At 46.8% G+C, this 26,312-nt stretch overlaps 1 protein-coding gene and 1 pseudogene across 11 annotated transcripts in view; one reads left to right on the top strand and one right to left on the bottom strand.

Annotated features, from left to right (window-relative positions):
* FAM120B (family with sequence similarity 120B) overlaps positions 1-26,312 on the bottom strand; it is a 112,335-nt gene that overhangs the window by 72,537 nt on the left and 13,486 nt on the right. For 10 of the 11 annotated variants that reach the window (XR_007152342.1, XR_007152338.1, XR_007152339.1 and 7 more), the window contains 2 exons: positions 9,317-10,966; positions 6,146-6,326 (listed from right to left, as the gene is read on the bottom strand). Coding sequence is in view for 4 of the 11 variants with exons in the window: in XM_047859743.1 (XP_047715699.1) it covers positions 6,146-6,326; positions 9,317-10,945 (1,810 nt within the window). In the remaining 7 variants the exon portion in view is untranslated. Of the gene's footprint in view, positions 1-6,145; positions 6,327-9,316; positions 10,967-22,328; positions 23,040-26,312 lie in introns of those variants that run through there. The other variant, XR_007152341.1, reaches the window with a different exon arrangement.
* On the top strand, positions 25,064-26,269 carry LOC125166081 (prefoldin subunit 1-like; annotated as a pseudogene).

The following is a 26,312-nucleotide window of genomic DNA, read 5'->3' as shown; positions in this document are numbered from 1 at the left end:
TAGATGGGACCACTTGGGTGTAAAGGGGCCAAACGCAGTGTGAGGACCTCCCACATATGGGGGTCGGCAGAGAGCAGGGGCTGGGGGAGGAAGGCCGGGAGGGACATGGCCATTGACGTGGGGTCCCAGCAGAAAGCTCACCGCCAGGGAGGAGCTGGCGGACAGACAGTGTCTGCAGAGCAGACAGGCGGAGGACTCACTGGGGCACCAGGCCTTGATGGAGAAAGGAAGTAGAGACGGAAACTTTTCCATATGTTGACAATGAAGTGGTGAAATGTTCCCACAGTGTAGGAAAAACAAACCAGGAACTAGAAGATTAAGAAACACAGAATATCATCCTAGGAAGTAAAACATCCATTTCTTAGCAGTTCTAACAACAGAAACAGAGATAACAGAGAGGAGAAAAATTTGTAAACATAAAGGATAAAGAAGCTATCATTAAAACTTTGCAGAGAAAAGAGAGGCACCAAAAAAGGAACTAGAATCACACTGGCATCACACTGGCGCTGACTTCATCAGCGCCCCCGATACTAGAGCAGGGTGGGAGGTGGCCAAGGAGGGGGCAGAGCTGCTTGGCCAGTGTTCCCACCGACACCTCTATATCTGGACAAATTTCTTTTTTTTTTAGTTTATTTATTTATTTTGAGAGAGAAAAATATTCATTTATTTTGTGTGCTCACGAAAGCAGGGGAGGGGCAGAGAGAAGGGGAGAGAGAGTCCCAAGTAGGCTCCGCATCATCAGAGTACAGCCCTACGTGGGGCTCGAACCCACAAACTGCAAGATCATGACCTGAGCCGAAATCAAGAGTCGGACGCTTAACTGACCGCACCACCCAGACGCCCCTGGACAAATTTCTGAAGCCACTGCATTCTCGAGTTGGACAGAGGCCTGTGCAGACTGCGGCCTCGGGAGGGAGAGCCCGAGCAGAGCAAGAAAGTCTCTGAGATGAGGAGACAGAGCCGGTAGATCAAGACTGCTAGGACAGCTGGGAACGCAACACAGAACAGCAAAGACTTGGCCCTATGCAGAAAGGGGCTCCCAAACTCTGCACGGAGGTCCTCGTTGAGAACTGAGCTCTGTGTTTAGAGCAAAACTCAGGGAGGCTGGACAAGACAACTACTGACCAGCCCCACTGAGCAACCACCAGAGCCTGCACAGAGCTCCGTGACATCAGAGTCCTACCAGCCAATGTGCAGAGACTTACTTCATCAGGCACCTAGCACTCAGGTGACAGCCCAGGAAGGCCAACAGTCAGGAGCCGGGCCACTCCAGCTCTAGAGTGAAGTTCCCACAGACCCATCCTAATAAAGCGTAAAATTTAAAGGATCAGGTAAATTAACTGCCTGACGGACCACAAGACAATACCCTTCAATGATCCAAAATCTTCTAGCTTACAATCTAAACACAATGGATATGAGAAAAGCAGAAATACATGAGAATAAGCAGAACCCTGTGGCCCTCTTACAAGGAGGAAACTCAGTAAACAGACCCAGGACCACAAATGATGGGGCTGATGGGAGTTAGTTAGTGGACAAGGACTTGGAAACAGCTCCTATGAATAAATTTAAGGTTTTAAAGGCAAACGTGAAGACAGGAAAAAAAAAAAAAAAAAGAAACGGAAGATTTTTTTAACAGCAGCTGAAAAACACAATAACTGAAATAAAGATTTCACTGGATGGCTTATAGCAGATTAGATGTTACAGAAGAAAGGCTCACAGAACTTGAAAACCAAGCCAACAGGAGATACCCAAATCAAAGCAGAGGTAAGAGGCTTAAAAAGCAAGTGCTCCTTGGTATGCAAGGAGCACATGAGCCATAAATCACGCACGTAAGCTGGAGGCCCGGTGTGAGAGGTGAAAGCAAGGTGTGAGAGGTGAAAGCAACGGAGACAGAGAACAATGTTTGTTGATGTAATGCTCACTTTGTTTCAAATTTGATAGGAAATATAAACTCACTGCTCCAAGAAGCGTGAGAACCCCAAGCAGAATAAACACTGAGGGTACCACTCCAAAGCTCAGTTAAACAAACTGCTGAAACCAGTGCTCAAGAGAAAATCTTACAAACAGCCAGAGAGAAAAACACTCATTACAGATGGGGAACCACAGTAAGAAGGGCCACGGTCACCACATGACAGCCAACACAAGCCAGAGACAACATAACGTCTTTACAGTGCTGAACAACAAAAATACCTAAAATTCTATGTACAGCAAAATTACACTCCTGAAATATAGATATTTTCAGGGAAAAAAATCAGGAAATTGAAATGAGCATGATAAGAAATGTAAAAGCCAAGTTCTCTAAAGGAAGAAAGATGATACTAAAGGAAATTTGGATCTACACCAGAAATGGTAGACATAAGACTTCTCATTTGAAAACTCCTCTCAAAAGCAACTTACTATTGAAGATAATGGTTGGAAAATTACAGCTGATGGGCCAAATCTGGCTTGCTTGTTTTTATACAGTTCGAAAGCTTAAAATCTTTTCACATTACTTCAAATGACCAGAAAATTATCAAACAAAGTATATTCTGTGGCACAGGAAGATAATATAAAATTCAAACTCTGTGGCATCAGATAAGGAGACTAAACGTTACTGAAACACAGCTAACTCGCGGAGCTCCACCCTGTCACGTGTGCGTGACAGCAGCAGGGCTGTGTGACAGAGACTACAAGGGCCCTCAAAGCCCAAAGTATTTACCGTCATCAGGCCCTTCACAAAAAACTTTGCCACCCCCTGGTTTAAAGTAAAAATAAGAATCACATATTATGAGATTTAAAACCTATGCATAATCTCAAAAGATTATACATTATAGGTAATATTCTTGACATGACCAACCATTCCTGTGACACTCTCAAAAAAACCAAAATGCAGAGACAGAGGACAGACAAGCGGCCAACAGGGGACAGAGCCAGAGGGCAGGGTACAAAGTGATGGCATGAGAGAGTTCCTCTGTGGCGATGGACCAATTCTGTATCTCGACAGAACAGAACTGCATAAAACTATACACACATACAAACAAATGAGTGAATGTAAAAAAATGGTAAAAGTGATAAAAATTGTATTAACGTGGGGCACCCGGGTGACTCAGTTGGTTGAGCGTCCAACTCTTGGTTTCAGCTCAGGTCATGATGCCAGGGTCATGGGATTGAGCCCTGCGGCAGGCTCTGTGCTGAGTGTGGAGTTTGCTTTAGAGCCTCTCTCGCTCACTCGCTCTCGCTCTCGCTCACTCTCGCTCTCTCTCCCCCTCTGCCCCTCCTCTACTCATGCTCTCTAAAAAAAAAAAAAAAAAAAAAAAAAAATACTAATGAATTAACATATACTTTACTACAGTCATCTTTGCGGGGGGAATTGGGGTAAGGGTACATGAAAGTCTATGCCCTATAAAAAGTTTAAAAATGTACAGAAGACATAAAACAATAACAGCAAAAATGATGGGGAGAATTAAAGTTCACTGCTATGAGGTTTCCACATCACACACAATGCAGTATCGTACTATCTGAAGGCAAACTGTGGTAACTTAAAGGTGTATACAGCAGTATCAGGCAAAGCCAACTTTAAGACAAGGAGTATTACCAGATTTTTTTTAAGGGAAATCCCATAATGTGAAAAGGGTCAATTCACCACTAAACGTAACAATCCTCGACGTATACGCACCTAACAACAGAAGTTCAAAAATATCTGGAGCAGGGGCGCCTGGGTGGCCCAGTTGGTCAAACACCTGCCTCTTGATTTTGGCTCAGGTCATGATCTCACAGCCATGAGACAGAGCCCCGGGTTGGGCTCCACACTGACAGCACAGAGCCTGCTTGGGATTCTCATTCTCTCTCTCTCTCTCTCTCTCTCTCTCTCTCTCTCTCTTTCTGCCCCCACCGTGCCCTGCTCGTGTGCACACGTGCACTCTCTCCTTCAAATAGTAAATAAAAAATAAAACTTTTAAAAAGTTAAAAAAGATATCTGAAGCAAAAACTAACAGAACTGAGGGAATAAATAAAAACATCCACAGTAACATCTGCAGATTCCAACACTCTTCTCTCAAGAACTAAGCACAAGTCAAAAGAAAACTGGGAGAACAGCCCTGTTAACACCACTGATACTCCTGGAGCAGCAGCTGCAGAACAGACGTGGTTTCCAACACACGTGGGATAACAGCTAAGCCAACGACACAGAACACGCTCCATTCTCATCACCGGAAGTAAACTGGCGGTAGCAACACTGTATGTTCACGTCCTAATAATCTTTTTTTTAGTAATTTATTTATTTTAAAAATTTACATCCAGGTTAGTTTGCATATGGTGCAACAATGATTCCAGGAGTAGATTCCTTAAACCCTTACCCATTTAGGCCATCCCCACCCGTCCAGCAACCCTCAGTTTGTTCTCCATATTTAACAGTCTCTTCTGTTTTGTCCCCTCCCTGTTTCTATATTATTTTTGCTTCCCTTCCCTTGTGTTCATCTGTTCTGTGTCTTAAAGTCCTCATATGAGTGAAGTCACAGGATATTTGTCTTTCTCTAATTTCGCTTAGCATAATACCCTCTTAGTTCCATCCACATAACGTCCTAATGATCTTAACTTCATGTAGAAAGCCACAAAGTTGAAAAGGAAAAAAGTAAAGATCAATTGTGAGGACGAGTTCCTATCTTCACAGAAATTTTTCCTGTTATTCTGGTTATGTAATAAAGTCATCAATATGGCTGCAAATAAATCACACTAACAAAGTCTGAAATTTTAGTAAACTTTATATACTGGAACTGAAATGTTCTGTAATGTAAAAATTCTTTCATGGTTAAGATATTTTTTTTTATCATGGGAATCAATGTGAAATCACTCATGTGAAGAGTGAATATGGAGAGAGAATCACATAAGAAAAGAAATAGAAAAAATTACTTAAACAATACCTGGTCCCTAAGTTTATCCCGTAGGTTCTTTTGTTTCTGTTTTAAATTAGCATAAGCATCTTTCTTGTGTCTTTCTTAGGACCCATAAGCCTCTGAAGCCTGACAGCACACATGGGAAAAGGCAGTATGTCCTGGGCAGTGCCAGGAATCTAATAAAACTGGATTCAAAGAACTCTGCCACTCCATCTCCCACCAAAGAAAAGAATGATTACAGCATTTTAATCTGACAATTCTGTCACCACCTTTAGGTCAGGTAAATGTTTACTTTCCGGAATAACAGAATAATACTAACACCAATACTGTATTGGTATGTTTGGAAATAATGGGAGTTTAGGCAGAAGGACCAAAGACACGCTTTTATTAGGACCCTGCTGCTTCTATCTCCAGTCCTGGTCACAGTGTGAGAGGCCCCGTTTCTCATCAAAGCACTCTCGAGTCAGACAGCAGTGTCCCAGGAGGCCTGTCTCGGGGGAGCAGGGCCTTACGCAGGAGGTGACCCATGTGTCACGTGTCCCTAGTCTCTACTATGAAGTGTTCTTCTCCACTCATGATGCCCCCCCCAAACTGCTCCGAAAAGAGAGCGATAGGGTCTAATTAATTTTATACCTGGCGTTGAAGGCCCCCAGGTTTTCTGTTCTGGTCACTGACAGTCCTCCCCCTACACAATTGTTGTTACAGCACCATGAAAATATTGATAGGACACGACAACTACTCTAAAGGAAAATTTTGTTTGTACTTTAAAATATGATGTACTAGATTTTATGAAATTATTTTATGAAAATCACATTTTGACGGGGGAGTAAGTAGGCACTGTCTTCTAATAATAAACATACCCCACACTCCTGCAGGAGAAAAGGGTTTTCACATTTTTAAAAACCACCAAACCTTCTAAGGAAGAAAAATACAAAACTAAATATAAATAGATTATTATTATATGAATTATTATTATAAATTATGAATTAATAAATTAAATATAAATAGATAAAACATAAGATTTTATAACAACGATGCACTCTTCTTTTAATGAGTACTGATCAACCGTTTACTAATTAGAGAGAGATGCCCCCTGGCGTTTTCCCTTAATGCCGTACAGATGTGACTGGTATTCTCAAGGACAGATTTTAAAGACAAACAAACCCCTTTCCAATCGTATCCGCGTCCTGAAAGAATGCATTCCACCTCATTTGGCCCGTTTCTCAGACTCCAACTCCAGAGAGCACTGCTGCTAAGCGGCCCGCCCCACTCACCTTCGCCGCCCCCCAGCAGGAGGGAGTAAACGCGCTGGCGCACGGGGCGGTAGACGAAAGCCTGGCTGGGCAGAGCCTGGTCCAGCGCGTCCTCCAAGGTGTTGCTGCATTCGATCTCCCCGCTGCTCATGATGTTGTACACCAGGTAGCTCTCTGCCTGGACGTGATGTGCTCTAGCAATCTGTTCAAAATTCAGATATGACTGGTTTCTCCTTGAAAACAAAACCGTAACCTCTAAAGAGAAAAGATCAACACCCCCGTATCACATGCCAGTGTTTTTAGGCTCTCGGAAATGGAGCAACCGTCCCTCAAGCTCATGACATCAAGCTGGCGTCTCGGTTTTCCTTCCTCGGGGCATCTGGGCTCGAAATCGTCTCATTCCTCCTCCACCTCCAGCCTCCCAATCACCAGCAGACTTAGCACACAGCGTGTTGTCTGCCCGATGACAGGCATTACTATGAAAACGTGCGACTGACTTCGGCCCATTCCTCCCCTCTCCAGTCCACCCTCCACAGCACCCACAGCCTGTGTTCTTAGAAGAAGGTCCGGCCACTGCCCTCCCCAGAGCGTCTGAATGGCTACCACAAACCTTCACCCTAACATTCAAGGCCCCGGCGTCCTCTTTCCAGTCCACCAACACACCCGCTAGAGACCACCGCCATGCGGTCACAGTGGAACAGCTCCATTGTTCCTCAGGCATATCAAGCCTTCCCCAGCCTCACTTGGGCTCCCGGAAATGCACCCCTTCTGGGCCTCCCCACCCCCCACCTCACAAGCCCCTCTCCCGTGACGGTTCACCTCAAGTGGCACCCTGTCTTCTGCTCCCAACTAGAACCCACCTTCCCTTGCCTAAGGGTGCTTCAGGCCATACACAACTGGGAAATGAGCGTGGGTCGGGAACCAGCAGGGGCCGGGTCAAGACGGGAAAGGCAGAGAGCCCAGGGTGATGCCGCCTCGTACTCGACACGAGTCCCGGGCTGGCTGAAAGGCAGACCTTGCCCTCCTCTAGGCACTGAGGTACCCTGCAGGCTCCACTTCTGCACTGCCGTCCTTTGCCCGCGTGCCTTTCCCTGTCCTGTCCTTCAGGCAAACTGCTACGGTGGCTCCAAGTTCTCTCTCTGAAGCCAGGCCTGAGCAGGAGCTGACCAATTCTTCCGAGCTCGCACTTCTAGACTACTGACCACGACCAACCCGCCTCTCCCCATGCGAGACGGAGCACAGATGTGATCTTGTAAAGGGTCAAACTTGCAGTTAGAGGCTTGAGTTCAAAGCTAGGGTCTGCCAAGTACTGGCTGTGTGACTGCAGGCAATGTCATTTAGCCCTTTCGCAACATGTTCTCATGTGAGGAGGGAGGCAAGCGTGTCTACCGAGAGCTGCGTGACAATTAAGGCCGGCGATGTGAGGCACAGCCTCCAGTAACTACAAACAGCCGTACAAAGATACGTCAGTGGAGAATCATCTCTGCGTGGTCCGTATTAAACTAGCATTCTCACATCCAGCCTCATGATAAAACCAAACCAAATAAACAAGCAGAATTAGATTTAGGATTTCTCTGTCCACTTCCCTCACTTCGAGTGGAGTCTGCTCGGATGGTGTCCAAGTCTGTGTTGAGAGCAGGCCTTTCCCCATGCGTACCTCTCCTTCTCTACTGTCCAAGCACACTTCCACCTGGGGTGCAGATTCTGCCCTCCCTCCAATTTCTAACCCACGTTCTTTTCCTTCCATGAAGCACCTTTTAAGGATGCTTCCAGGTAGGATAATTTTAACTCCCTAATACTTTTTCACCTGTAATTCTCTTAAAGTACATATTGCCTTCTACTTTTTACCGTAATTTTTTATGTTACTAAAGGAACTTATCTGCTACAATGTATGTAATGGAGGAAGAGGTGAAGGACTTCTCAAGACAGGAGAACCCATGTAGTTGTACAGGACGGAGGGAAGGAGCCACTAAGGGAAAGGCCCTAAAGGTACGAGAGAAAAGGAATACTGCCTTCAAGATTCAGTGAGACACAGTGTGGCGGGCACAAGGGGCTCAGCAGTGGGAGAAACAAACGAGACCCTGCCCTCGCGGCACCGTCCCGAGCATGACATTCCAGTGAGGCATGCGCTACCGCAGGTGGGCGGCTGGTCAGGGCTTCTCTGAGTGAGTGACCGCCCAGATGGGACAGAAGACTAGTAGCCATGAAGCAGCAAAGGGGCAGGGGAGGTTCCCAAGAGGCAGAGGAGCACATGCCGGGCCATGACAGACAAGGGACTGACCAGGCTAGAGAAGTGGCGGTGGTGAGGTGATGGCAGGCCGTGGCCTGCTTAAGGCTACTGTTTCTACCCTAAGAGTTACAGAATAAGGCTTCATTTCTGCATGCAGCATGGCCAATGGACTAGAAGGGGCAAAAGTCTACACGGAAGAGTTGTCAGCCATTCCTGAGTAATTCAGGCCAGAGACCACATATGCTAGGGTGATGAGACTAACTGACTAGGTACAAGTAACAAGACAGGGAGAGAACAGTTACCAGGAGTGGTAATTGCTAGGTTTGTAACTAGCGCACCTGGAATGGAAGATGGTGACACTTTGTCAGGAACAACGGAAGGTTTGTGGGTAAGACACAACACGTGTAACCCCCCTGGCCTCACACGTAACACGTGGTTAATCAATAGCAGTCCTCCGTAAAACCTCTGAAGGGCTCTATGTCACTTTCAGAATTAAGTCCAAACTCCTAGTGGGGCAGGTAATAATCTTCCCAATCTGGTTACATTCTACCCTTTCCAACCTCTCTCCCCATGGCTCCCCTCAGACCCTGTCCTCCAGCCTACTGTTCTACCACGTGCCCCAAAGCAACAAAGATCTGCTTATTCAGAACAAATATCAGCTCTCATGAAGGTCTGGTTCCACTCTACCTCTTCAGTAACTTCTCTCTGTACTTAACCCACAGTGACCTCTCCTTCAAATTTCTAGAGCTCTCTGCTAGAACAGGAATGTAACAATATCCAGCATACTTTATAATGTGAGTTTCCATATGCATTATGTCATACTTCCTAACTACATTGCCCTGTTCTGTGTCCCCCACAGTGCCCTAACCGCTGCAAGCAGTCAATAAAGATTCATGACAAATCCATTAATGGATATACTTTCAATCATGACATGTCAGATTTGGGTGGGCACATCTACATACCTTTAAGATTTCAGGGTCTGAAACCATGGTTACTTGTTGTTTGATTTCAGGCTCCATATTCACAAGGTCTTCTTGTTTAATTCCAGGGCTTGTACATATAGGTGCTTCTAGCTTAAATTCAGGGTCTGCACCCAGAGGTGATTTTTGCTTAAATTCAGTGTGTGTACACATGGGAACTCCTTGCCTGTATTCAGAGTATGCATACATGGGAACTCCTTGCTTGGATTCAGGGTATGTACACACAGGATCTCCTTGCGTGGATTCAGGGTGTGTACACACAGGATCTCCTTGCTTGAATTCAGGATGTGTACACATGGGAACTCCTTGCTTGGATTCAGGATGTGTACACAGGAGGAATCCTTCCTTGGAGCCAGGATCTATACACACGGGAACTGCTTGCTTGGAATCAGGGTCTGTAGAAACAGGAACTCCTTGTTGGGACTCAGGATCTGTACACACAGGAACTCCTTGCTTGGATTCAGGATTTGTCCACATGGGAACTCCTTGTTTGGATTCAGCGTCGGTACACATGGGAATTCCTTGCTTGGAATCAGGGTCTGTACACAGGGGAACTCCTTGCTTGGATTCGGGGTCGGTACACATGGGAACTTCTTGCTTGGATTCAGGGGCTGAACTCATGGATCCCACCTCCTTGTCCAAAGTTATTAAACCCTTAGGTTTTTGGAAAAACCATGGAGATTTCTGTCCTGGCAAAAGATATGATGCCACACCCTTATAAAAAAGAGCTTTGTTTGGTCCCAAAGGTAACATCTCTTCTAGCTTTTTTTCACCTTGCTGCAAGCGAAGAACTTTAGATATGTGGTCTGCTACAGCTAAGATGATGTTCCCTTTTTTGTCAAAGTTCTCCTTTACAGAGGTATAGGAAGACAAGCACTTGTACCGAAAGCTTTCAAACATGCCTTCTGGAATAATATCGTTGCCAAGCAGGCAGGCCAGAAGAGGAAGGTCTGCCAGGCTGATATCTAGACTCTCACAGAGCTTCTCTCTACAGAGCATGACAGTATCGAGACTGTCCAGACAGAGCTCACTAATTGAAAAGTAGGGACAGGTATCATAGATTAAGTAGTCCGTGTCTTCTCCAAGAATACCAAGACAGTTATTCTGGAGGCCATAAGATGCCACCTCATAGTCGGCCTCTTGCAACGAACACAGAGTTTCCTGACCCAGGCTCTTCAAAGCAAATCGTGTAAATATGGCCAGCCCTGAGGGGATGAAGAACATGTTTCTGCCAGGCTGCTCCTTATGTGACTTGATATAATGGAAAATCCTGGAGATCTCCCTGTTGTTCTTTAGTCTTCGTTTCACCCACTCATCTCTCTTATCCTGCTCCACCGTGCCATCAAAGAAGAATATCAACCTGATGCCAACAGCTGTAAAAGTCTTAACAAAGTCCCGCAAAGCAGAGAAGTATTCCCGCCACTGGCCACCGCAGATCCAAGATTCAGGAGTGTACCAGTATCTGAGACAACACATGGCATCAACCACAATGGTAGGAGTACATCCAGGATGCTTGCTTCGGTGGTGTTCCGCCAGTTCTTTGAAATTCACTACTGTACATATATGTGGGCAGGTACTGCCCACGAATCCCTGCAAACCTCTCACACCCATAACTGACCTCCTGGAAAGGATCTGGAAAGGAAAATAAATGAGTTATTATGACATTATCACTAGACATAGGATACCTTTTAAAGTAAATAAACAGAAGACAATGCTTAATATTCGCACTCTATTTTCAAAACACTCTAGGCACTAACAAGGTATGTAACATGGCATACCGGTTAGAAGCCTAAAGAGTTTTCACTGAAGACAAAGAGGAACCTTAACCTAAGCATGAGTCACCAGAGTCGGCCTTCATAAGGACAACACAGCGCAGCAGTCCTCTAAGATTTGTATTAAAACTATTAATGAAGGGTAACAGTTTTCAAAAAGTCATCATTTCCCATCTAGGAACTCAAGCAGAAGTTAATTTTGAAAGCCCAAAACACAGACAGATGCACGTAACACGGACGCTTCTCAAAACCATCTTGCTGAGTGAAAGAACGTAGACCAAACGGGAATACACACCATGTGACCCATTTGTATGAAATTCTACTTCACCGAGAGTGGGGCTGATCTGTGGCACCAGAGAGCAGGCGGTGGTGGTCTGGGGTAGGGCAGCTGGGAGGGAGGGATTTACATAATGGAAACTCTTGGAGTGACGGATATGCTCACTACCTTAATTGTGGTGATAGTTTCACGGGTAAACACAGGCTAACCCTCGTCAAACTGTAAACTGTAAGTGGTTTACTATTTATCAAGTATACCTGAATAAAGGCATCAAAAAGAAAAACACATAAAACCTCACCCTGTCAAATGTAACATCTGAGTTGGTGACTGGCTTTCAGTGGAAAACTGCCTACTCTAAAATGCAAAAACAGGGGCACCTGGGTGCCTCAAGTCAGTTAAGCATATGACTCTTGATTTTGGCTTAGGTCATGATCTCACAGTTTGTGGGATTGAGCCCCACACTGGGCACTGCACCGACAGCATGGAGCCTACTTGGGACCCACCCTTTCCCTCTCTCTCTGCCCCACCCCCACGGTCACTCACTCGCTCTCTCTCAAAATAAATATATAAACTTAAAAAAAAATGCAAACACTGACAAAGTAGTAAAAAGACTTCAAACTGAAAATCTGGCAAAATCCTAAGCAGAGTACTTTGTATAAAAAGTAAGGTGTCCTATGTATAATAAAGGATGTAACATATGACATTCTTTTTTATTTTTTTAAGTTTATTCATTTATGGAGACAGAGCACAAGCAGAGGCAGGCCAGAGAGAAAGAGGGAGACACAGAATCCAAAGCCGGCTCCGGGCTCGGAGCTATCAGCACAGAGTCTGACGTGGGGCTCGAACTCACGAACCGTGAGATCATGACCTGAGCTGAAGTCGGACGCTGAAGCCACCCAGGCGCCCCATGACATTCTTCAAGTAGGTAATAACATCTGTCACCGGTCAGAAAAAATTCCATGATGACACCTTTGATCTTAACGGCCTATAATTTTCACTTTGGTTTTCTTTTAAGACTCATCATGGCTTCACGTCCACTGACAGAACAAACAAAAAGTCCTTATTACACAAATAGCTATGGGAGGACAAACAACGCCTCTCCAGGCTTGGGACTGAGGGCGGCAGCCATCAGCTGCCAACACACATCGGTGACGTCCAGCCTCACGGCGCGCTCGCCTCCTACCAGACGGCACTGGGCACTCAACACACAAAATCTCCAGTCTTTAAAACATCTCTGACAGGCAAAACACTATAAGCTCTACTTTACAAGTGAAGAAACCGCAAATAAACCACTATGTTGAGAAAAGGTACCCTCACACAGGACTGTCTTTTAAGAATTTATTACCTGTTAATGGACACTGGCCCCTAGGAGGATCCGAAGTTGCATATCTGTTTAGTGGCCACGGATATTGAAAATATATAAACATGGAGTGGATATAAATCTCACACATTTAGGTTGAAACTTAGAAAATCTTGCCCATTAAGTTACTGAATATACCCCCCAATCCACTGCGGAAAGAACCCTCATAGCATTTACCTCGGGAACATGACCGAGGTAGGAGTGTCTGAAGCCCAAGCTGGACTTCACGGTTATTTCAGCTACAAGGAAGTTCTACGGTTTGGGCCTCTGGGTGCGGACCCTCTGTTTACGAAGGTTCCGCTGTGTTTCTGAGGCCAGATGGTTTTTCTCCTGGTGTCCCAACCCAGCAGTCTGGCCCAGGTTTGGAAAGAGAACCAAGGAACACACATAAGGGTGGTCAGGATGGATTAAAGAAACGATGCTTAGAGCGCATACACTGCAGGCCATTATTCGGTGCCCAGCTTTGAAAACAGCAGACTTGCGCGCTTCACTGAAGGCGGTCTTCCGGATTCCGACTCTGTCTGTACGATGACCTGAGACTCCCCCGCTTCCACCAGGTTCCCTGGGGGGTGCCCAGCATCCGACAGGGCCCACCGCCGGCGCAGGAGGATCCCCTCCCATCCAGCCCACCGGCGCCGGTGGGACCCCCCGGTCGGCCACCGGCTCGCTCAAGACGCACGTGGAGATCAAGCTGGAGCAAAAGAGATCAGTGCCCGCTCCCACACAGACGTGGGCTCCCATTTGTGCGGCGGCTCCGCCACATTCGGGTTGGCTGCCTTCCCTCACCGATAAAAAGGGATTTTTGTTTCAAGCATTTTTCTACTAAAACTGCAAGTGACAACACTGAGCTGCTCCAAACACTCTCCTCTTTATTTTGGGAGAAGTCAGGCTCAGCCTCTGCTTTGATTTTATTCAAATGTTTTCGTCCTTTCCCACCCAGCAGTGAAAAGCTCACCATTGTAATTAAACATGTACGGGTTTTTCCTCTTTCGCACTGCCAATTTCTCACATTCTGAATCGCAAATTACCTCAGGAACGTTCCGCTACGACGTGCTCTTCTACAGTATTTACAAAGAAAACCCCGGGCAGGCGAAGACCTGGGACTGGTGACTCTGGACGACGTCTTCCGGTCCTTCCAGCTCTGAGGCTCACGCCACCCGCCCCTCAATGAGACGCCTAAGTTCACATGAAATGAAACGGCTAAGAAAATAAATTCTGTGGACACTACCGTTTTAAATAACTGTAGGTTTCCTTTTTTTTGGTGAAGCCTTTTGCTGCGAAGAGCATGTACGGCTGACCCTTGAACACAAGTTTGAACTGCATGGGTCCACTTGTACGTGGATTTTATATATACATACACACACATATATATAGTACAGTATTATCTTTTCCTTAGGATTTTCTTAATAACGTTTTCTTTTCTCTAGTTTACTCTAAGAATACGGTAGACAATACAAATGGCACACAAACTGTGTTAGTTGAGTGTTACCAGTACAGCTCCGTCAACACGCTATTAGGAGGTAAGTTCTTGGGTGGGGGTCAGAAGTTTATTTGCAGATTTTTGACTGTGCGAAGGGGCCAACTGTACTGAGGTTTTCATTCTTTAAAGGTGGTTTTAAAGGTGACTATAAATATACATGTACATATACCTACATATACACAATTTTCATTATCTAGATATCGTTCAGAAAGAAAACAGATGTCCCATTAGAGGAGTTTCTTGCCCAAAGTACAATCTGGGAATCACTTCCATTAATGCAGGCCTCCTCAGGGCAGATGATGTCACTGTGTCACATCCCCAACACCCAGCACTGTGTCCGACATGCCAGGGGCCCAGTAAGTACTTGCGAATAAATGAATGAAAAGGCATTGAAGTTTATGGACTCCGTTTGCAGGCAAATAAAGAGTAGGAAGCAGAGACCCTGCCCTCAAGGAGCTGACACTGATTTGGGAAACAAAGCCTCAAGGCAGGAAGTTGATGAAGGAGAAGCAGGCGCACAAGTACAGAGCGTGTCACACGGGAAGGGGCCTCCTCCTAGGAACGGCGTCCCTCTATACAGCTGGACCCGTCCCAACATACTGGTTACCGGGAAGTGAGGACGCAGAAGATGAAAGAGAAATCCCGAAGTCTCCTTATTCACGACCTTCGACGATGAACACTTAGAGAAATGAAAGGTGCAGTGAGTGCCTCAGCACGGACACATCTCTATACCGCCACTGACAGAAGGGGCCGAGTCCCTCTGGACACAGGGACAAATGGACTCGTGGACAACCCACAGACGGGGGGGCGGGAGGGACACCTCCTACCCAGAGATCAGCGTTTGCAGAAGGACAATCGGTAGCAGCAGCTCTGGCCACCCTAAAGCACCAGCATGCAACAATGTCAGAGCATACTTTTCCAATGGGCATGCAAGTTAACGAGGAAGTCTGTACAGGGGACGCTGGTTCAGAGGGCACCAAAGAGCTGGAGTTCACTGAAATGAGCTATTTTCAGCCGGAGACAAATTCAGCTGAAGACCTACAAAGCAATGAAATCAAAACTTTGGGGTTTACGTTTATCAGACAGAAATAATTTGTATCTGTACAAGACAAAAACCTATAAATTGACACATGGAGCATCAGCATCCGGGCTCTAATCAAGAGTAAGTGGCAAAGTCAGAGAGGCACATCGGGTTAGAAAACTAAACAATCTTGGGCGAATCTGTTAAATAACGGCCCGCACGATGGGGACAAAACACACGGTCCTTTTTCTTTGCTTCATTTCCAAGTCAGGTGTTTCCTTCCCCGGTCACATGCTGGCTGGGCCTGCGCCTCAGGAAAGTCACCTTGTCGCTGGATGTGGGGCTTCTTTCCCTGGCTCCCCACCAACCTCACCTACAAAGGGAAACCGACAGGGACCCCCTTCAGCACAGCAAGGCAAGAAAGAGGACTGAAAACTCCGTGACATGAATACCTATGCCACAGCAGCACACGGGACAGGGTTAGCTCAGTGTTTACTGAATATTCATGAATGCACAAACCAGGTGAACAAGCAAGCTGCAGGCGGCCGCCACCGCGCTGGTGGCCATGCTTCGGAGCCCCTCCACCCAGGACTCATTAACGACCGAAAAGATGCCCTACTGCAGCAGATTTCCGTCAGACTCCTCTGGGCCCTCCTCTCAACAAGGCCTCAACCTTGGGCATCTGCGTGCGTCCTGGCTGAGACCAGTCTCAGCAAGAGTCCTGCTGAGTCTGTCTGGAGAAGATCCCTGCCCTCAGTAGATGATCAATCACCCTCAAGATCCGATCAAACGCGTCATCCCCTTGGTTCTTACTGCTGGCAGGCTACAAATCCCCAGGCATCTTTGCCGTGTTCAAAGCTGAGCCCCATCTCTCTCCCTTAGTGGAACACCCCCATTGCCATAACCTTGAGTAAAACCTTCCGCACTGTTTCAGCAAGTGTCAGAACATTTTTGCTCCCACACCACATCTCTATGAAGCTCTTCACATGAGAAATGGAAAGCCTATAGCTATTCTGATGTACACCGTACATACATCATACATGCAGGGTGTCCTGGGGGGCCCTCCAGGACACAGTCAGGCCATGACCACTGGTGCCAAGATCCAGAAGACTGGCGCATGGCTGATGTAGGCACTCAGCAGCTGCTAGCTCAATAGGTCAGTCCCCCCCAAGCAGTGCCCTAGGGAGAAGTGACAGACCGCTAGGCAGTATAATACTGTCAATAAAAGGGAAGGCTCTAGTGAATTCAGACTCTAACTTCCACTCAACAGCAGTAAAATACTGAGCAAGTTACTTTATTCTATAAGCTTCATTTTTCTTATCTGCCAAATGAGGTGTATAAGACCTGCCTCATATACTGTGACGCAATTTCACTTGTATTACAAATTTATTCATAAAGCATACCATCATCGCCTAAAGTTAGTAAAATCATCACAGCACCCGTCAAAATTCTTAAGTTATCTCAAAATTTAAAACAAAGCTTTATAAGTTTTACTGAGGTTTTACTGTATTTATGATTTTTACAAGTTGGTTTACTTTTCACTATCGGAAATGTAGTCACAAAAATGTTCCTAATTTAACAAGTAGTCATGTCCTTTGCAGAAAAGTCAGAGATAGCACAAAGGGGGAGGAAAAAAAAGACTACTCATAATCTCATCTTCCAAAGACAATGACTACAACAATTTTACAGTACATATTTCTAGCCTTTTTTATTATTACTCACTGTTTTCAAAAATAGCGATACTTTTCTGTAATCTTTTTTGTCTTAATTGATCATGAATAGATTTCCAAATCATTGTGTTAAACTTCTCCTGCAGTGTTACTTTTAATGGATGCACAACGCCAGAGATAAGAAAGCGAATCCCTTCTGTGTATATAAATCTTTGAGCCCATCTCTGAGCACTTCCTTGGGACAAATCTTGGATATGAAACTGCTGAGTCAAGTAAAAGCACATACTGGTCCTTTTTTCGACAAGATATCTTTTGTAGCTGCCACTCATTAGTACTCAGTTCTCCTCAACAATACCAAGGGATCTTGTCCGAACATACATCTGGTTTACTCCTTCAGCAAGCACCTTAGGTCACCGACTACGGCAGACCCTCTCTACCAACAAGACACAGGGGCGCTGCCCTCCAGAGGGTTATGCTTCATCAGGAAAACATTCAACCAACAACAGTCACTTGAGCATAGCTACAGGCCAGAGAAATGGCACAGAGCTGGGGAATACTCAGCAGGAGGACCCATCCCAGATCAAGGATCCACAATGGCTGTCCTGAGCCAGGGCACTAGAAGTGAGCCTTGACGAAAGGCAGGAAAGACGGGTGCGCCAGATGGAGATGAGACAGCAGGCAGGCGGGAGGCACAGGAGAAATAAGGAGTGAAAATGTTTTAAAGTTTGTAAGATATCTTTTTTTTTTAATCAGTAAATGGGTGTTTCTAAGGTGCTTAAGACATGTGTTCTATTCGGCAGTTTTACCTGCAACGCTACTTATGTGTTCCTCGAACATGGAAAATGGAAAAAAACAAAACAAAAAACAACCTCTGTGTGGCCAGAACTCTGATTTAAAGGAGGAAGAGTGAGGCGATGATGCTGCAGACAGGGCCAGATAGCACAGGGCTCCCAAAGGACACACAGGCACCTGCACTTCTTCCCAAGGGAGACCAGGTACTGGTCAAGGCTCCTAAACAAGAACATTTTAGAAACACTCACCTGACGCGGTGGAGAAAGGATGGAGACAGGCAAGACTGGAGATAAACGACGGGGCTCTGGGAGGCACTGGTTGCTCTCGCTGCCCAACATCCAGACACCGACTCTGGAAGAACCCTGACACTGGTGGGGTGCAGAGTCCTAACTCCCATTGCAAGACAACAGAGGAAGAGACCCTCTTTTGGCCCCCACACACGTACCAAAGGCAAGAGTTCTAAGTTCCCGTATTTGCTCCATAAATGTCCATCTAGTGTTTACTGTACTCCAGGCCCTGTGCTAGCGGCTGTGGACACAGCAGCAGGCAAGGCAAAGTCACTAAGATATGAGCCCTGAGAGAGGGAGTGAAAGGCACAGGGTCCATCAGAGAAGAAAGCCTGGCAGTGTGCACACGTGTGTCACAATGCACCATATTGCACACTTACTCTAAAAGCCCCGCAGCAGACATCTCTAGTCCCACGGGCCCATGATCCGTTTTTCAGACTGGCGACAGGCATGCTGTACCAGCCAGGAAGGAAAAAGAGCTGGTGCTGGGCGGCAGTGTGTGTGCCACATCAGGGCACCTGCCGGAGGCCACAGACAATAGGAGAGGTGAGATTTGAACCCATCGGCCTCCAAAGCCTATGCACCTTTTACTAAGCCACACCCCCACCTAACTGTCACATCGGAGTGGTCTGGTTGCTGCGGGCTCCAGTGCTGGGAATTACCCTGTGGGTGTCCTCAGCCAGAGAGCTCTCCTTCCCGAAGGTTCTCCCAGTCATAAGGGCATTAACAGAATAATCAGGACTGAAGGAGCAACCAGAACACTGGGCCTTTCCCTAACCCACTGCAGCTCTACCTAACCCCTTAAAGGACAATGACACATAATGTGAAAATCACTGTCGCTGAACACAGGTGAAGACGCACGTATGCATGCACAAATTTATGCTTCATTTATTCAGAATTCAGGGTAAGAATCAATATAAACTCATGAGTTTAGGCTAAAACAATTTATTCGTAAGAGACTTCTTCAAGCTCTTATTTATATCTACAGACTATTTCTTTATTTAGTTCTAACAAGAAGCTTCCATGTCCACAGAAGAGAAAAATATGGAAAGGGCATCTGAAGCAGGCATATGTACACCAACAGCAGCAGGAACTGCTGAGGGCTGACAAGGAGAAAGCAGAAGAACAGAAAAACTAAAAAAACCCGAGAGACACAAAAACTCCTTACAAGTAACAGCGGAATAGCTTCCCGTGCCTCAACAAGTTCTAACAGTGTTTACATCACAACTAACAAATTATGTTTAAAGTGTTTGAGATCATTAAAGAAAGTGTATACTACATCCAATGCATTCTATTAACAAAGCAGGGAAATGTTATATTTTACAAAGACTGCCACCGTGAAATGGGAGATCTTAGTGTTTACTGGGCAAAAACCCAGAATTAACCTATCCAGAAAACTCCACTGTTTCAAAGAGAATTACCTTCCTCTTGTCCTGGGTGGCGATGGTTTGAATATAAATGACTTTACAATAACGCAACACTCTGGGCTACAGCGCTAATGGGAACATTAGTTCAGCTGCACAGCCTCATGGAACCTCACGCGTCCCGGCAGGACTCTACAGCTAGAGAGGCATACTGAAGGACCTACTGGTTTGGTCCACGTTATAGCAAATGTTCTACAGCAAAAGCAGTGGGTTCCTTCTTGTAAGGATGCTCAGGAGCTGGGTTTTTGGTTGGCAATGTCTGACCGGAGACAAAACATTTAATCTCTTTGTAGATCATCGATTCCCTTTTTTGTACAAATTAAATAATGATTTACCTCTCAATTTGGTAGATTTTAACCTACTGCTACAAAATGCTTTAAAAATATCTTATTTTATGTAAGAAATTTAAGCCTTAAACAACACGTTTTTAGTCTGTGAAGATCTTACCAATGGCACTTTACAAAGAAACATATGTAAAAGCGAATCAAAATAAAAAGTGATTCATACTTATTATGAAGCCTTATGAAACTAACTTACAGCATAAGGTTTACCTCACTTTCAAACTACTGAAAGGATGTAATAATTCCCCTGAAGGATTTTCCATGTATTGCTGTAGCTTCTTCCAGAGATAAGAACTGCTTTTATGACCTCAATTAAACAGACTTTCCTTCTCACCATTAACCTTTTCTTGAAAAAGGTGGCAACGCAGCAGTGAAATCAATACAGGCATCGCTGCAAAGGTTCTGCCAAATGCATGCCCTCCCCGGCTGAGGGTTCCAGCAGGAACTGGGCTCCATTCACTCCTGTTCTGTCTCCAAGCCCCGATGATTAGCACACACATGAAGGGGAAAGTCTGAAGGACAAGAATGCAAACAGCAAGACAGCAGGATGTGACAAATGGCCAGTTTCACAGGGATCCAAGTTGTGCAGGGCCTGAAGCCTACACGGTTGGGGTCCTTCTTTTTAAAAACTACAAAATTGGGGCGCCTGGGTGGCGCAGTCAGTTAAGCGTCCGACTTCAGCCAGGTCACGATCTCGCGGAAACAGTTTCCGATTCTGTGTCTCCCTCTCTCTCTGCCCCTTCCCCGTTCATGCTCTGTCTCGCTCTGTCCCAAAAATAAATAAAAAACGTTGAAAAAAAAATTTTTTTTTAAATAAAAACTACAAAATTATAAACACAAGCCCACTGAGGTCTTTCCCAGTGTCTTGGAAGGGGCTCATGAAAGTGAAGGACCCTGAAACCTGGTCTTCATTAGCTTCACAGTAAATCTACCCCATAAACGGCACCCAGGTTAAGGCTCAGGGATGGGGTAGGACCTCAGATGCCACCTCCTTGTCTTCTCAGTTTGCAGGCGAGAAAACAGCGGGCCAGAAGTGACCAGAGGAGAGGGCGCCACGTGTCAGAGAGATTAGGGGTTTAGAAATTATACAAGGTAGGTAAGAGGGAAGGTGGTTCAGAGACAGTTTGCGTACAGACATGGGCAGTGAGGGGTTTGGCACAGCTGGGATGCTGTCAGCGCTTTTCCTGAGCACAGCTGGTGAGGAAGGACAAGTGCAGCTCTGAGACCAGCGTGACCACACGGTCGGCGAGAACCACTTCGCAGAGCTCAGGGATGGCAGGAGACAGGGTGACAAGGAAATCTGAACACAGACAATGTGTGAAGGCTGTGCCGGTGCAGAGAGGCTAGCTCCTACGAGCAAGGCCCAAACACGGGCAGGTCACTGAGCACATGCAGACGTGAGGCCATGACTCACAAATGACAGAGACCAAGGACAAAAATAAAGGGCGAGGTGACTAGAGGAACCGTGAAATACAGCTCCAGGCCAAACAACTTAATACGCTTGGGAGGTGAGCAGTCAGCAGCCTGATGCTCCAGACTTGCTCCCCAAGCCATTTCTCACTCTCTGAATCATCTCAAACGTCAAGCCAAAAACCTACAAGTCATTAGAAATACCAACACCTCGTGCCTTTCGCATCCAACTCACCTCCAAGTTCTCTCCACTACCATTTCCGGGTTTAGGTTTTAAAGCTTCTCTCCTGCACAACCGCAAAAGCCCTCTTGTCATGATGTACCATCACCCCACGCCATCATCCTACACCTGCCAGGCTAACTCTTAATAATGACATCTGATCACTTCACTTCCTTGCCCCAAATTCTCTGTAACTTCCTGCCATTCCCCATCGCTAGGCTATTATCTTCTACTTCTATTATCTAACCCTACTTCTTTAAACCTCAGCTCAAATCCCCGCTCCTGCAAAGACACTTTCCTGCCCCTGCTTGGCCACCGTAGACAAGTCGTCCTCTCGGCTATCCATACACTGGTCTGCCGTCTTTTCATCTTCCTTTCTGCAAGGACTTAGCACTTGCAAGGGGCTGGAGCCCCGGCTGAGGACAGCCCAGACATGCCTGGGGGGAAAGGCACACAAGTTTTGAGACGCGAGTGCAGACATCAAAGGACGCCTCTCTGGGGGCGATCACACAGTCGTGCGGCCGGGTAGCCGACAAGAGCGGAGCCGGCATTGGCACACGTCTCTTGAGGGGACCGTCAGGTCAGGACCCGGAATTGGCACACGTCTCTTGAGGGTCGGGTCAGGATGACACCAAAGAGGAGGAAGCGAAGGTCGCAGCCGGGGGGAGGGGGGGGGGGACGGAAGGTCAGGGAATGAGGTGACAGGGACGGAGAGGCCCAGGAGGGGAAAGGCGGTGGGCGGCGATTCCCAGGTACCCGGAGCGGGGCGGCGGGGCTGAGGGCGGGCAAGGCCGCGGAGGGTTCGGACCCGGGCCCAGGGACCCGCGACGGGGTTCACGGCCGGGGCAGCCGCAACGGCGCAGAAACGCGAGCGCAGCGAGCCGAGCCCGGCAGGCGGGGAGCGGTCGGGACGGCGCTGGCCCCGCAGACGCGGCCCTACCTAGAGATACGCCAGCACAGCCAGAGACGCGCCCGCACCGCCCTCGACCCAGCCGCAGCCGTCTGCGCACTTCCGCTTCCGCCCCAAGCGCTTCCGCTCGCGGGAACCTCCCTGCACGGGGGGCGGGGCCTGCCCGGCCGGTTCTCCCGGCTCCGGGGAAGCGAGCTGCGCAGGCGCCACGCCCGTGTCCTTGGAAACCGCGCGTTGCTTCCTCGGTCGGGGTCACAGGGTTCCTGCGCCTCCCGTGGGCGTCGGCCGGGCGCCGCCTCTTTCCTCTTCTTTCTGCCGGTGCTGCGCTGCGGGCCGCGGGTGGATTGAGGCTGGCCGCCTGGGCTCGTTCGCCCTGCTGGCCTGTGGGGGCCGACGCTACCCGGAGCCCCTGGCGCCAGTTTTTCGGGGACCCAGGTGACCGCCGCGGCCGGCTCGGGAGAAGGTCAGGCTTGCCTGAAGCCCGGCTGTCCCGAAAGGCTCTTGGAGGTTGCCGCTCCGTCGGAAAGCAGAGCGCTCTCTGAAACCTTTTCTAAGTCCAAACGGTGCAAAGCGAAGAGTACACCACTTCGCTTTTAGGAAAGACCTGCACTGGTGCCCCGGTGGCTTTTTTCATGCAAGCGGAAGTCCTCTTCGGATTTCTTTGAGTTAGCGGAAACGCGCTGACGAAGTGGGGTGACAAACTTTGGGAAACCGGGGCAAACCTGTGTTAACCAACTCTGAATGTGCCCATTTACGCGTGAGGTATGGGGAGTGGGAGTGGGGAATACGGAATCGGGTGCGTGATCCTGGGCACAGCTTCCTCGACTCTTTAGTTGGGACGGTAATGGTACTTCCCAGGCAGTGCTTACGAGGAATATAGCAGAGGGGCGCCTGGCGGCTCAGGAGGTTAAGCGACCAAACCTTGGTTTCTGCTCAGGTCTTGGTGTCACAGTTCTTGAGATTCTCTCTCCCTCTCTCTCTGCCTCTCTGCTGCTCTCGCTCTCTCAAAATAAATAAATTTTAAAAAGCAAAAACAAACCAAAAAACAAAGAATATGGCAGAGCACTCAGCCCTTGGTAAGTACGTACATTTTAGCCACTTGTTGGTATTGCTGTCTGTGATGATGATGATCATAATTACCCTTGAAGCCGAATTTATTTGCTGGGCAGGTTTTCTGGTCTGAATGGAGTGAGGTTTCTGGGGAGAAGCAAGGACAGGTGCAGAAGCAGGACGTTTTAGAGGAATTTCATGGACTGTAACCTATACATGAGAGAGTGGTGGCAGATAAAACTGGATGGTGAACAGGATCACCTGGTCATGCAGCGTCTCCATCTCATGTTAAGGAGTTTGGACTCTGCTTGTAAGCCACCATATCCACCTTATTTCGAAAACTGCTTTAAGATCAGTCAAGTTCACAGTCAGGACATGCTCCCTTAAAGCTCAGATATCAGGCAGTCCAGACTATACCCAATGTCCGTTCCTCTAGCTGCAATGCCACCCTTTTCTCTACAACCAAAAGAATGTTTCACTGGCCAAGTGTGATAGCAGATTAGCCTTTAAACCAATCTAATTTATTTTTAGGTAAATTACAGAGGAAGTTAAATTGTTAGTAATACCTAATTATTTAGGCCGCATCTCAAAACCTGTCTGTACACACAACATATCTGGTAGTGCTGCTGTGAACCCCAGGGAACGAGAGGCTTCCGCTGAAGTAAAATGATCAAATGCTGCTCTCTTCAGAGTCTCTTGCAAAGCACTTGACAGATCAAGCGCTCAGAAAGCATTACCAAACTGCAGCGACACCACATGTATGTATTACATCTGAGAAGGAATCTCTGCACCCGGCATACAAGGCTTTCCTTTCTGCCTGACTTTAAAAATTTCTTTCGGTAAAATCAACAGTGCTTAGCAGCTACTACTGGTTGGGTGCCACACCAAGAAGGATGTGAAGTGGTCTCTCATCTTAAGGGACACACATTGCGGTTGGGAAGACAAATGAACATACATTAAATATTGGGAAACAAGTGAAACATAGTGTCAAGTTTATAACATGCGGATGAAGAAGGCAGCAAGAAGATAAAGTGTGACTTGAGCCTGGAAGGAAGTGGAATCTCAGAAGAGGAAGGTCAGAAAAAGAAAACCTAGGAAACAAAAGGAGTTCGGAAGGAGCAAGGGGCAAGCAGAGACACCAGCTGCAGCCTGTGGGGACCCAGACGGTGGAGGCGGAGGGTGACAGGCCAGCCAAAGCTCCTCAAACTGCCTTAGGTGAGTCCCACCACTTGGCGGTCTTCATCTATCCCACAGAGCTTCCGATAAGCATGTCTGCCTCCCTCCAAAATAGACACCTGTGACCGAGGATTGACAGACATGTGAGGAAGACAGAAGAAAAGGAAAAAACAAAAAACTAGAAGAAAGAAGAAAAATACTGTAAAAAAACATTGTTCTTTGCAATCTCTGAAGATTATCCATGAGAGAAACAGAGAGGGAATATGTAAAAGAACATTCCAAAAATAAGAGCTCTTGAAAATTATAAAAGCCATGATAAATTTAAAAAGTGTTTAAAATTTTTTTTAATGTTTATTTATTTTTGAGAGAGACAGAGACAATGCGAGTGGGTTAGGGGCAGAGAGAGAGGGAGACACAGAATCAGAAGCAGGCTCCAGGCTCTGAGCTGTCAGCACAGAGCCCGACACAGGGTTCAAACTAGGAGCCATGAGATCATGACCTGAGCGGAAGTTGGACGCTCAACCGACTGAGCCACTCAGGCACCCTAAATTTAAAAAGTGTTTAAAGTTAGAAGATAAATCTGATGGTATCTCACAGATATTGGAACAAAGAGAAAAATATGGAGAAAGACAAAACATAAGAAAATTAGAAGATTAAAGTTTGACATGTGAAAAATAGGAATTACAAGAAAGAGAGAAAATGAAGAGGAGGAAATACTCAAGAAATAATTCAAGAAAACTTCCCAGATGCAAAAGACACGTTCTTATATTGAAAAGGATTGCCAAATGCCCAGCACAACAAATCTAAAATGATCCACACTAAGGTACATCATGAAATTTCAGGACACCAGCGATAAAGAAAAGATCTTTAAAAGTTTCCATAAGGAGAGGCACACTGAGTGAACCAAGATGGCCACTCCCGTGGATCTGGAATTGAAGAGGGCCTTCACAGAGCTTCAAGCCAAAGTTATTGACCTTCAACAGAAGGTGAAGTTGCAGACATACGATTGAACAGCTAAACAGACAAAAAAGCATGCACATCTTACAGATACAGAGATTATGACTTTGATAGATGAGACTAACATGTATGAAGGTGTAGGAAGAATGTTTATTCTTCAGTCCAAGGAGGTAATTCACAATCAACTCAGAGAAACAGAAAATAGCAGAAGAAAAAATTAAAGAATTGGAACAAAAAATCCTACCTGGAGCAGAGTGTGAAGGAAGCTGAGGAACACATCCGGGAGATGCTGATAGCACAAAGGGCACAGTAGGAAACCTCTAGTGAAAGCTTCCTGCCCCCTTCCACTCCTGGCAAGGGCAGAGGGGCCTGTTTGGGGAAACATCCTCTCTTCTGCCCTGATGGGCTTTTTATTTGAGTGATCTGGTAACCCCGTGCTTTCTACTTCACCCTGATCCCCTTTTCGATCCTGGCTCTGCCTGCCACCCCTGCCCAACACTCTCCTCCCCTGGGGTGAGTCAGGAACACCCAGGAAAGATGGGGGCCAGGACAGATAGGGGAGCTCTGCCCAAACCTACTACTAGTTATGCTGGTTAGACCAATAAAAGGCATCTCCCCCCCCCCCCAAGTCTGCCTTTCTTGAGAACCGAGGGCCAGAGGCTTTCAACCTCAGCTCTTCCCTGACCTGTCCCCCTCCAGAGCTTTGGCTCTGTTCCTTTCGCATTGAAGTCTTTCCTGGTTCTTTTTGTTCTTTTCCGTTCCTTTGAGCAAATCCTTCTACTTCTGAGCCTCCATGCAGATCAGGAAGAAGAGAGACCAGGAGATAACTGA

This window comes from Prionailurus viverrinus, chromosome B2, assembly GCF_022837055.1.
Source record: "Prionailurus viverrinus isolate Anna chromosome B2, UM_Priviv_1.0, whole genome shotgun sequence".
Lineage (NCBI taxonomy): Eukaryota > Metazoa > Chordata > Mammalia > Carnivora > Felidae > Prionailurus > Prionailurus viverrinus.
This window is presented reverse-complemented; position numbering and strand designations above follow the sequence as displayed.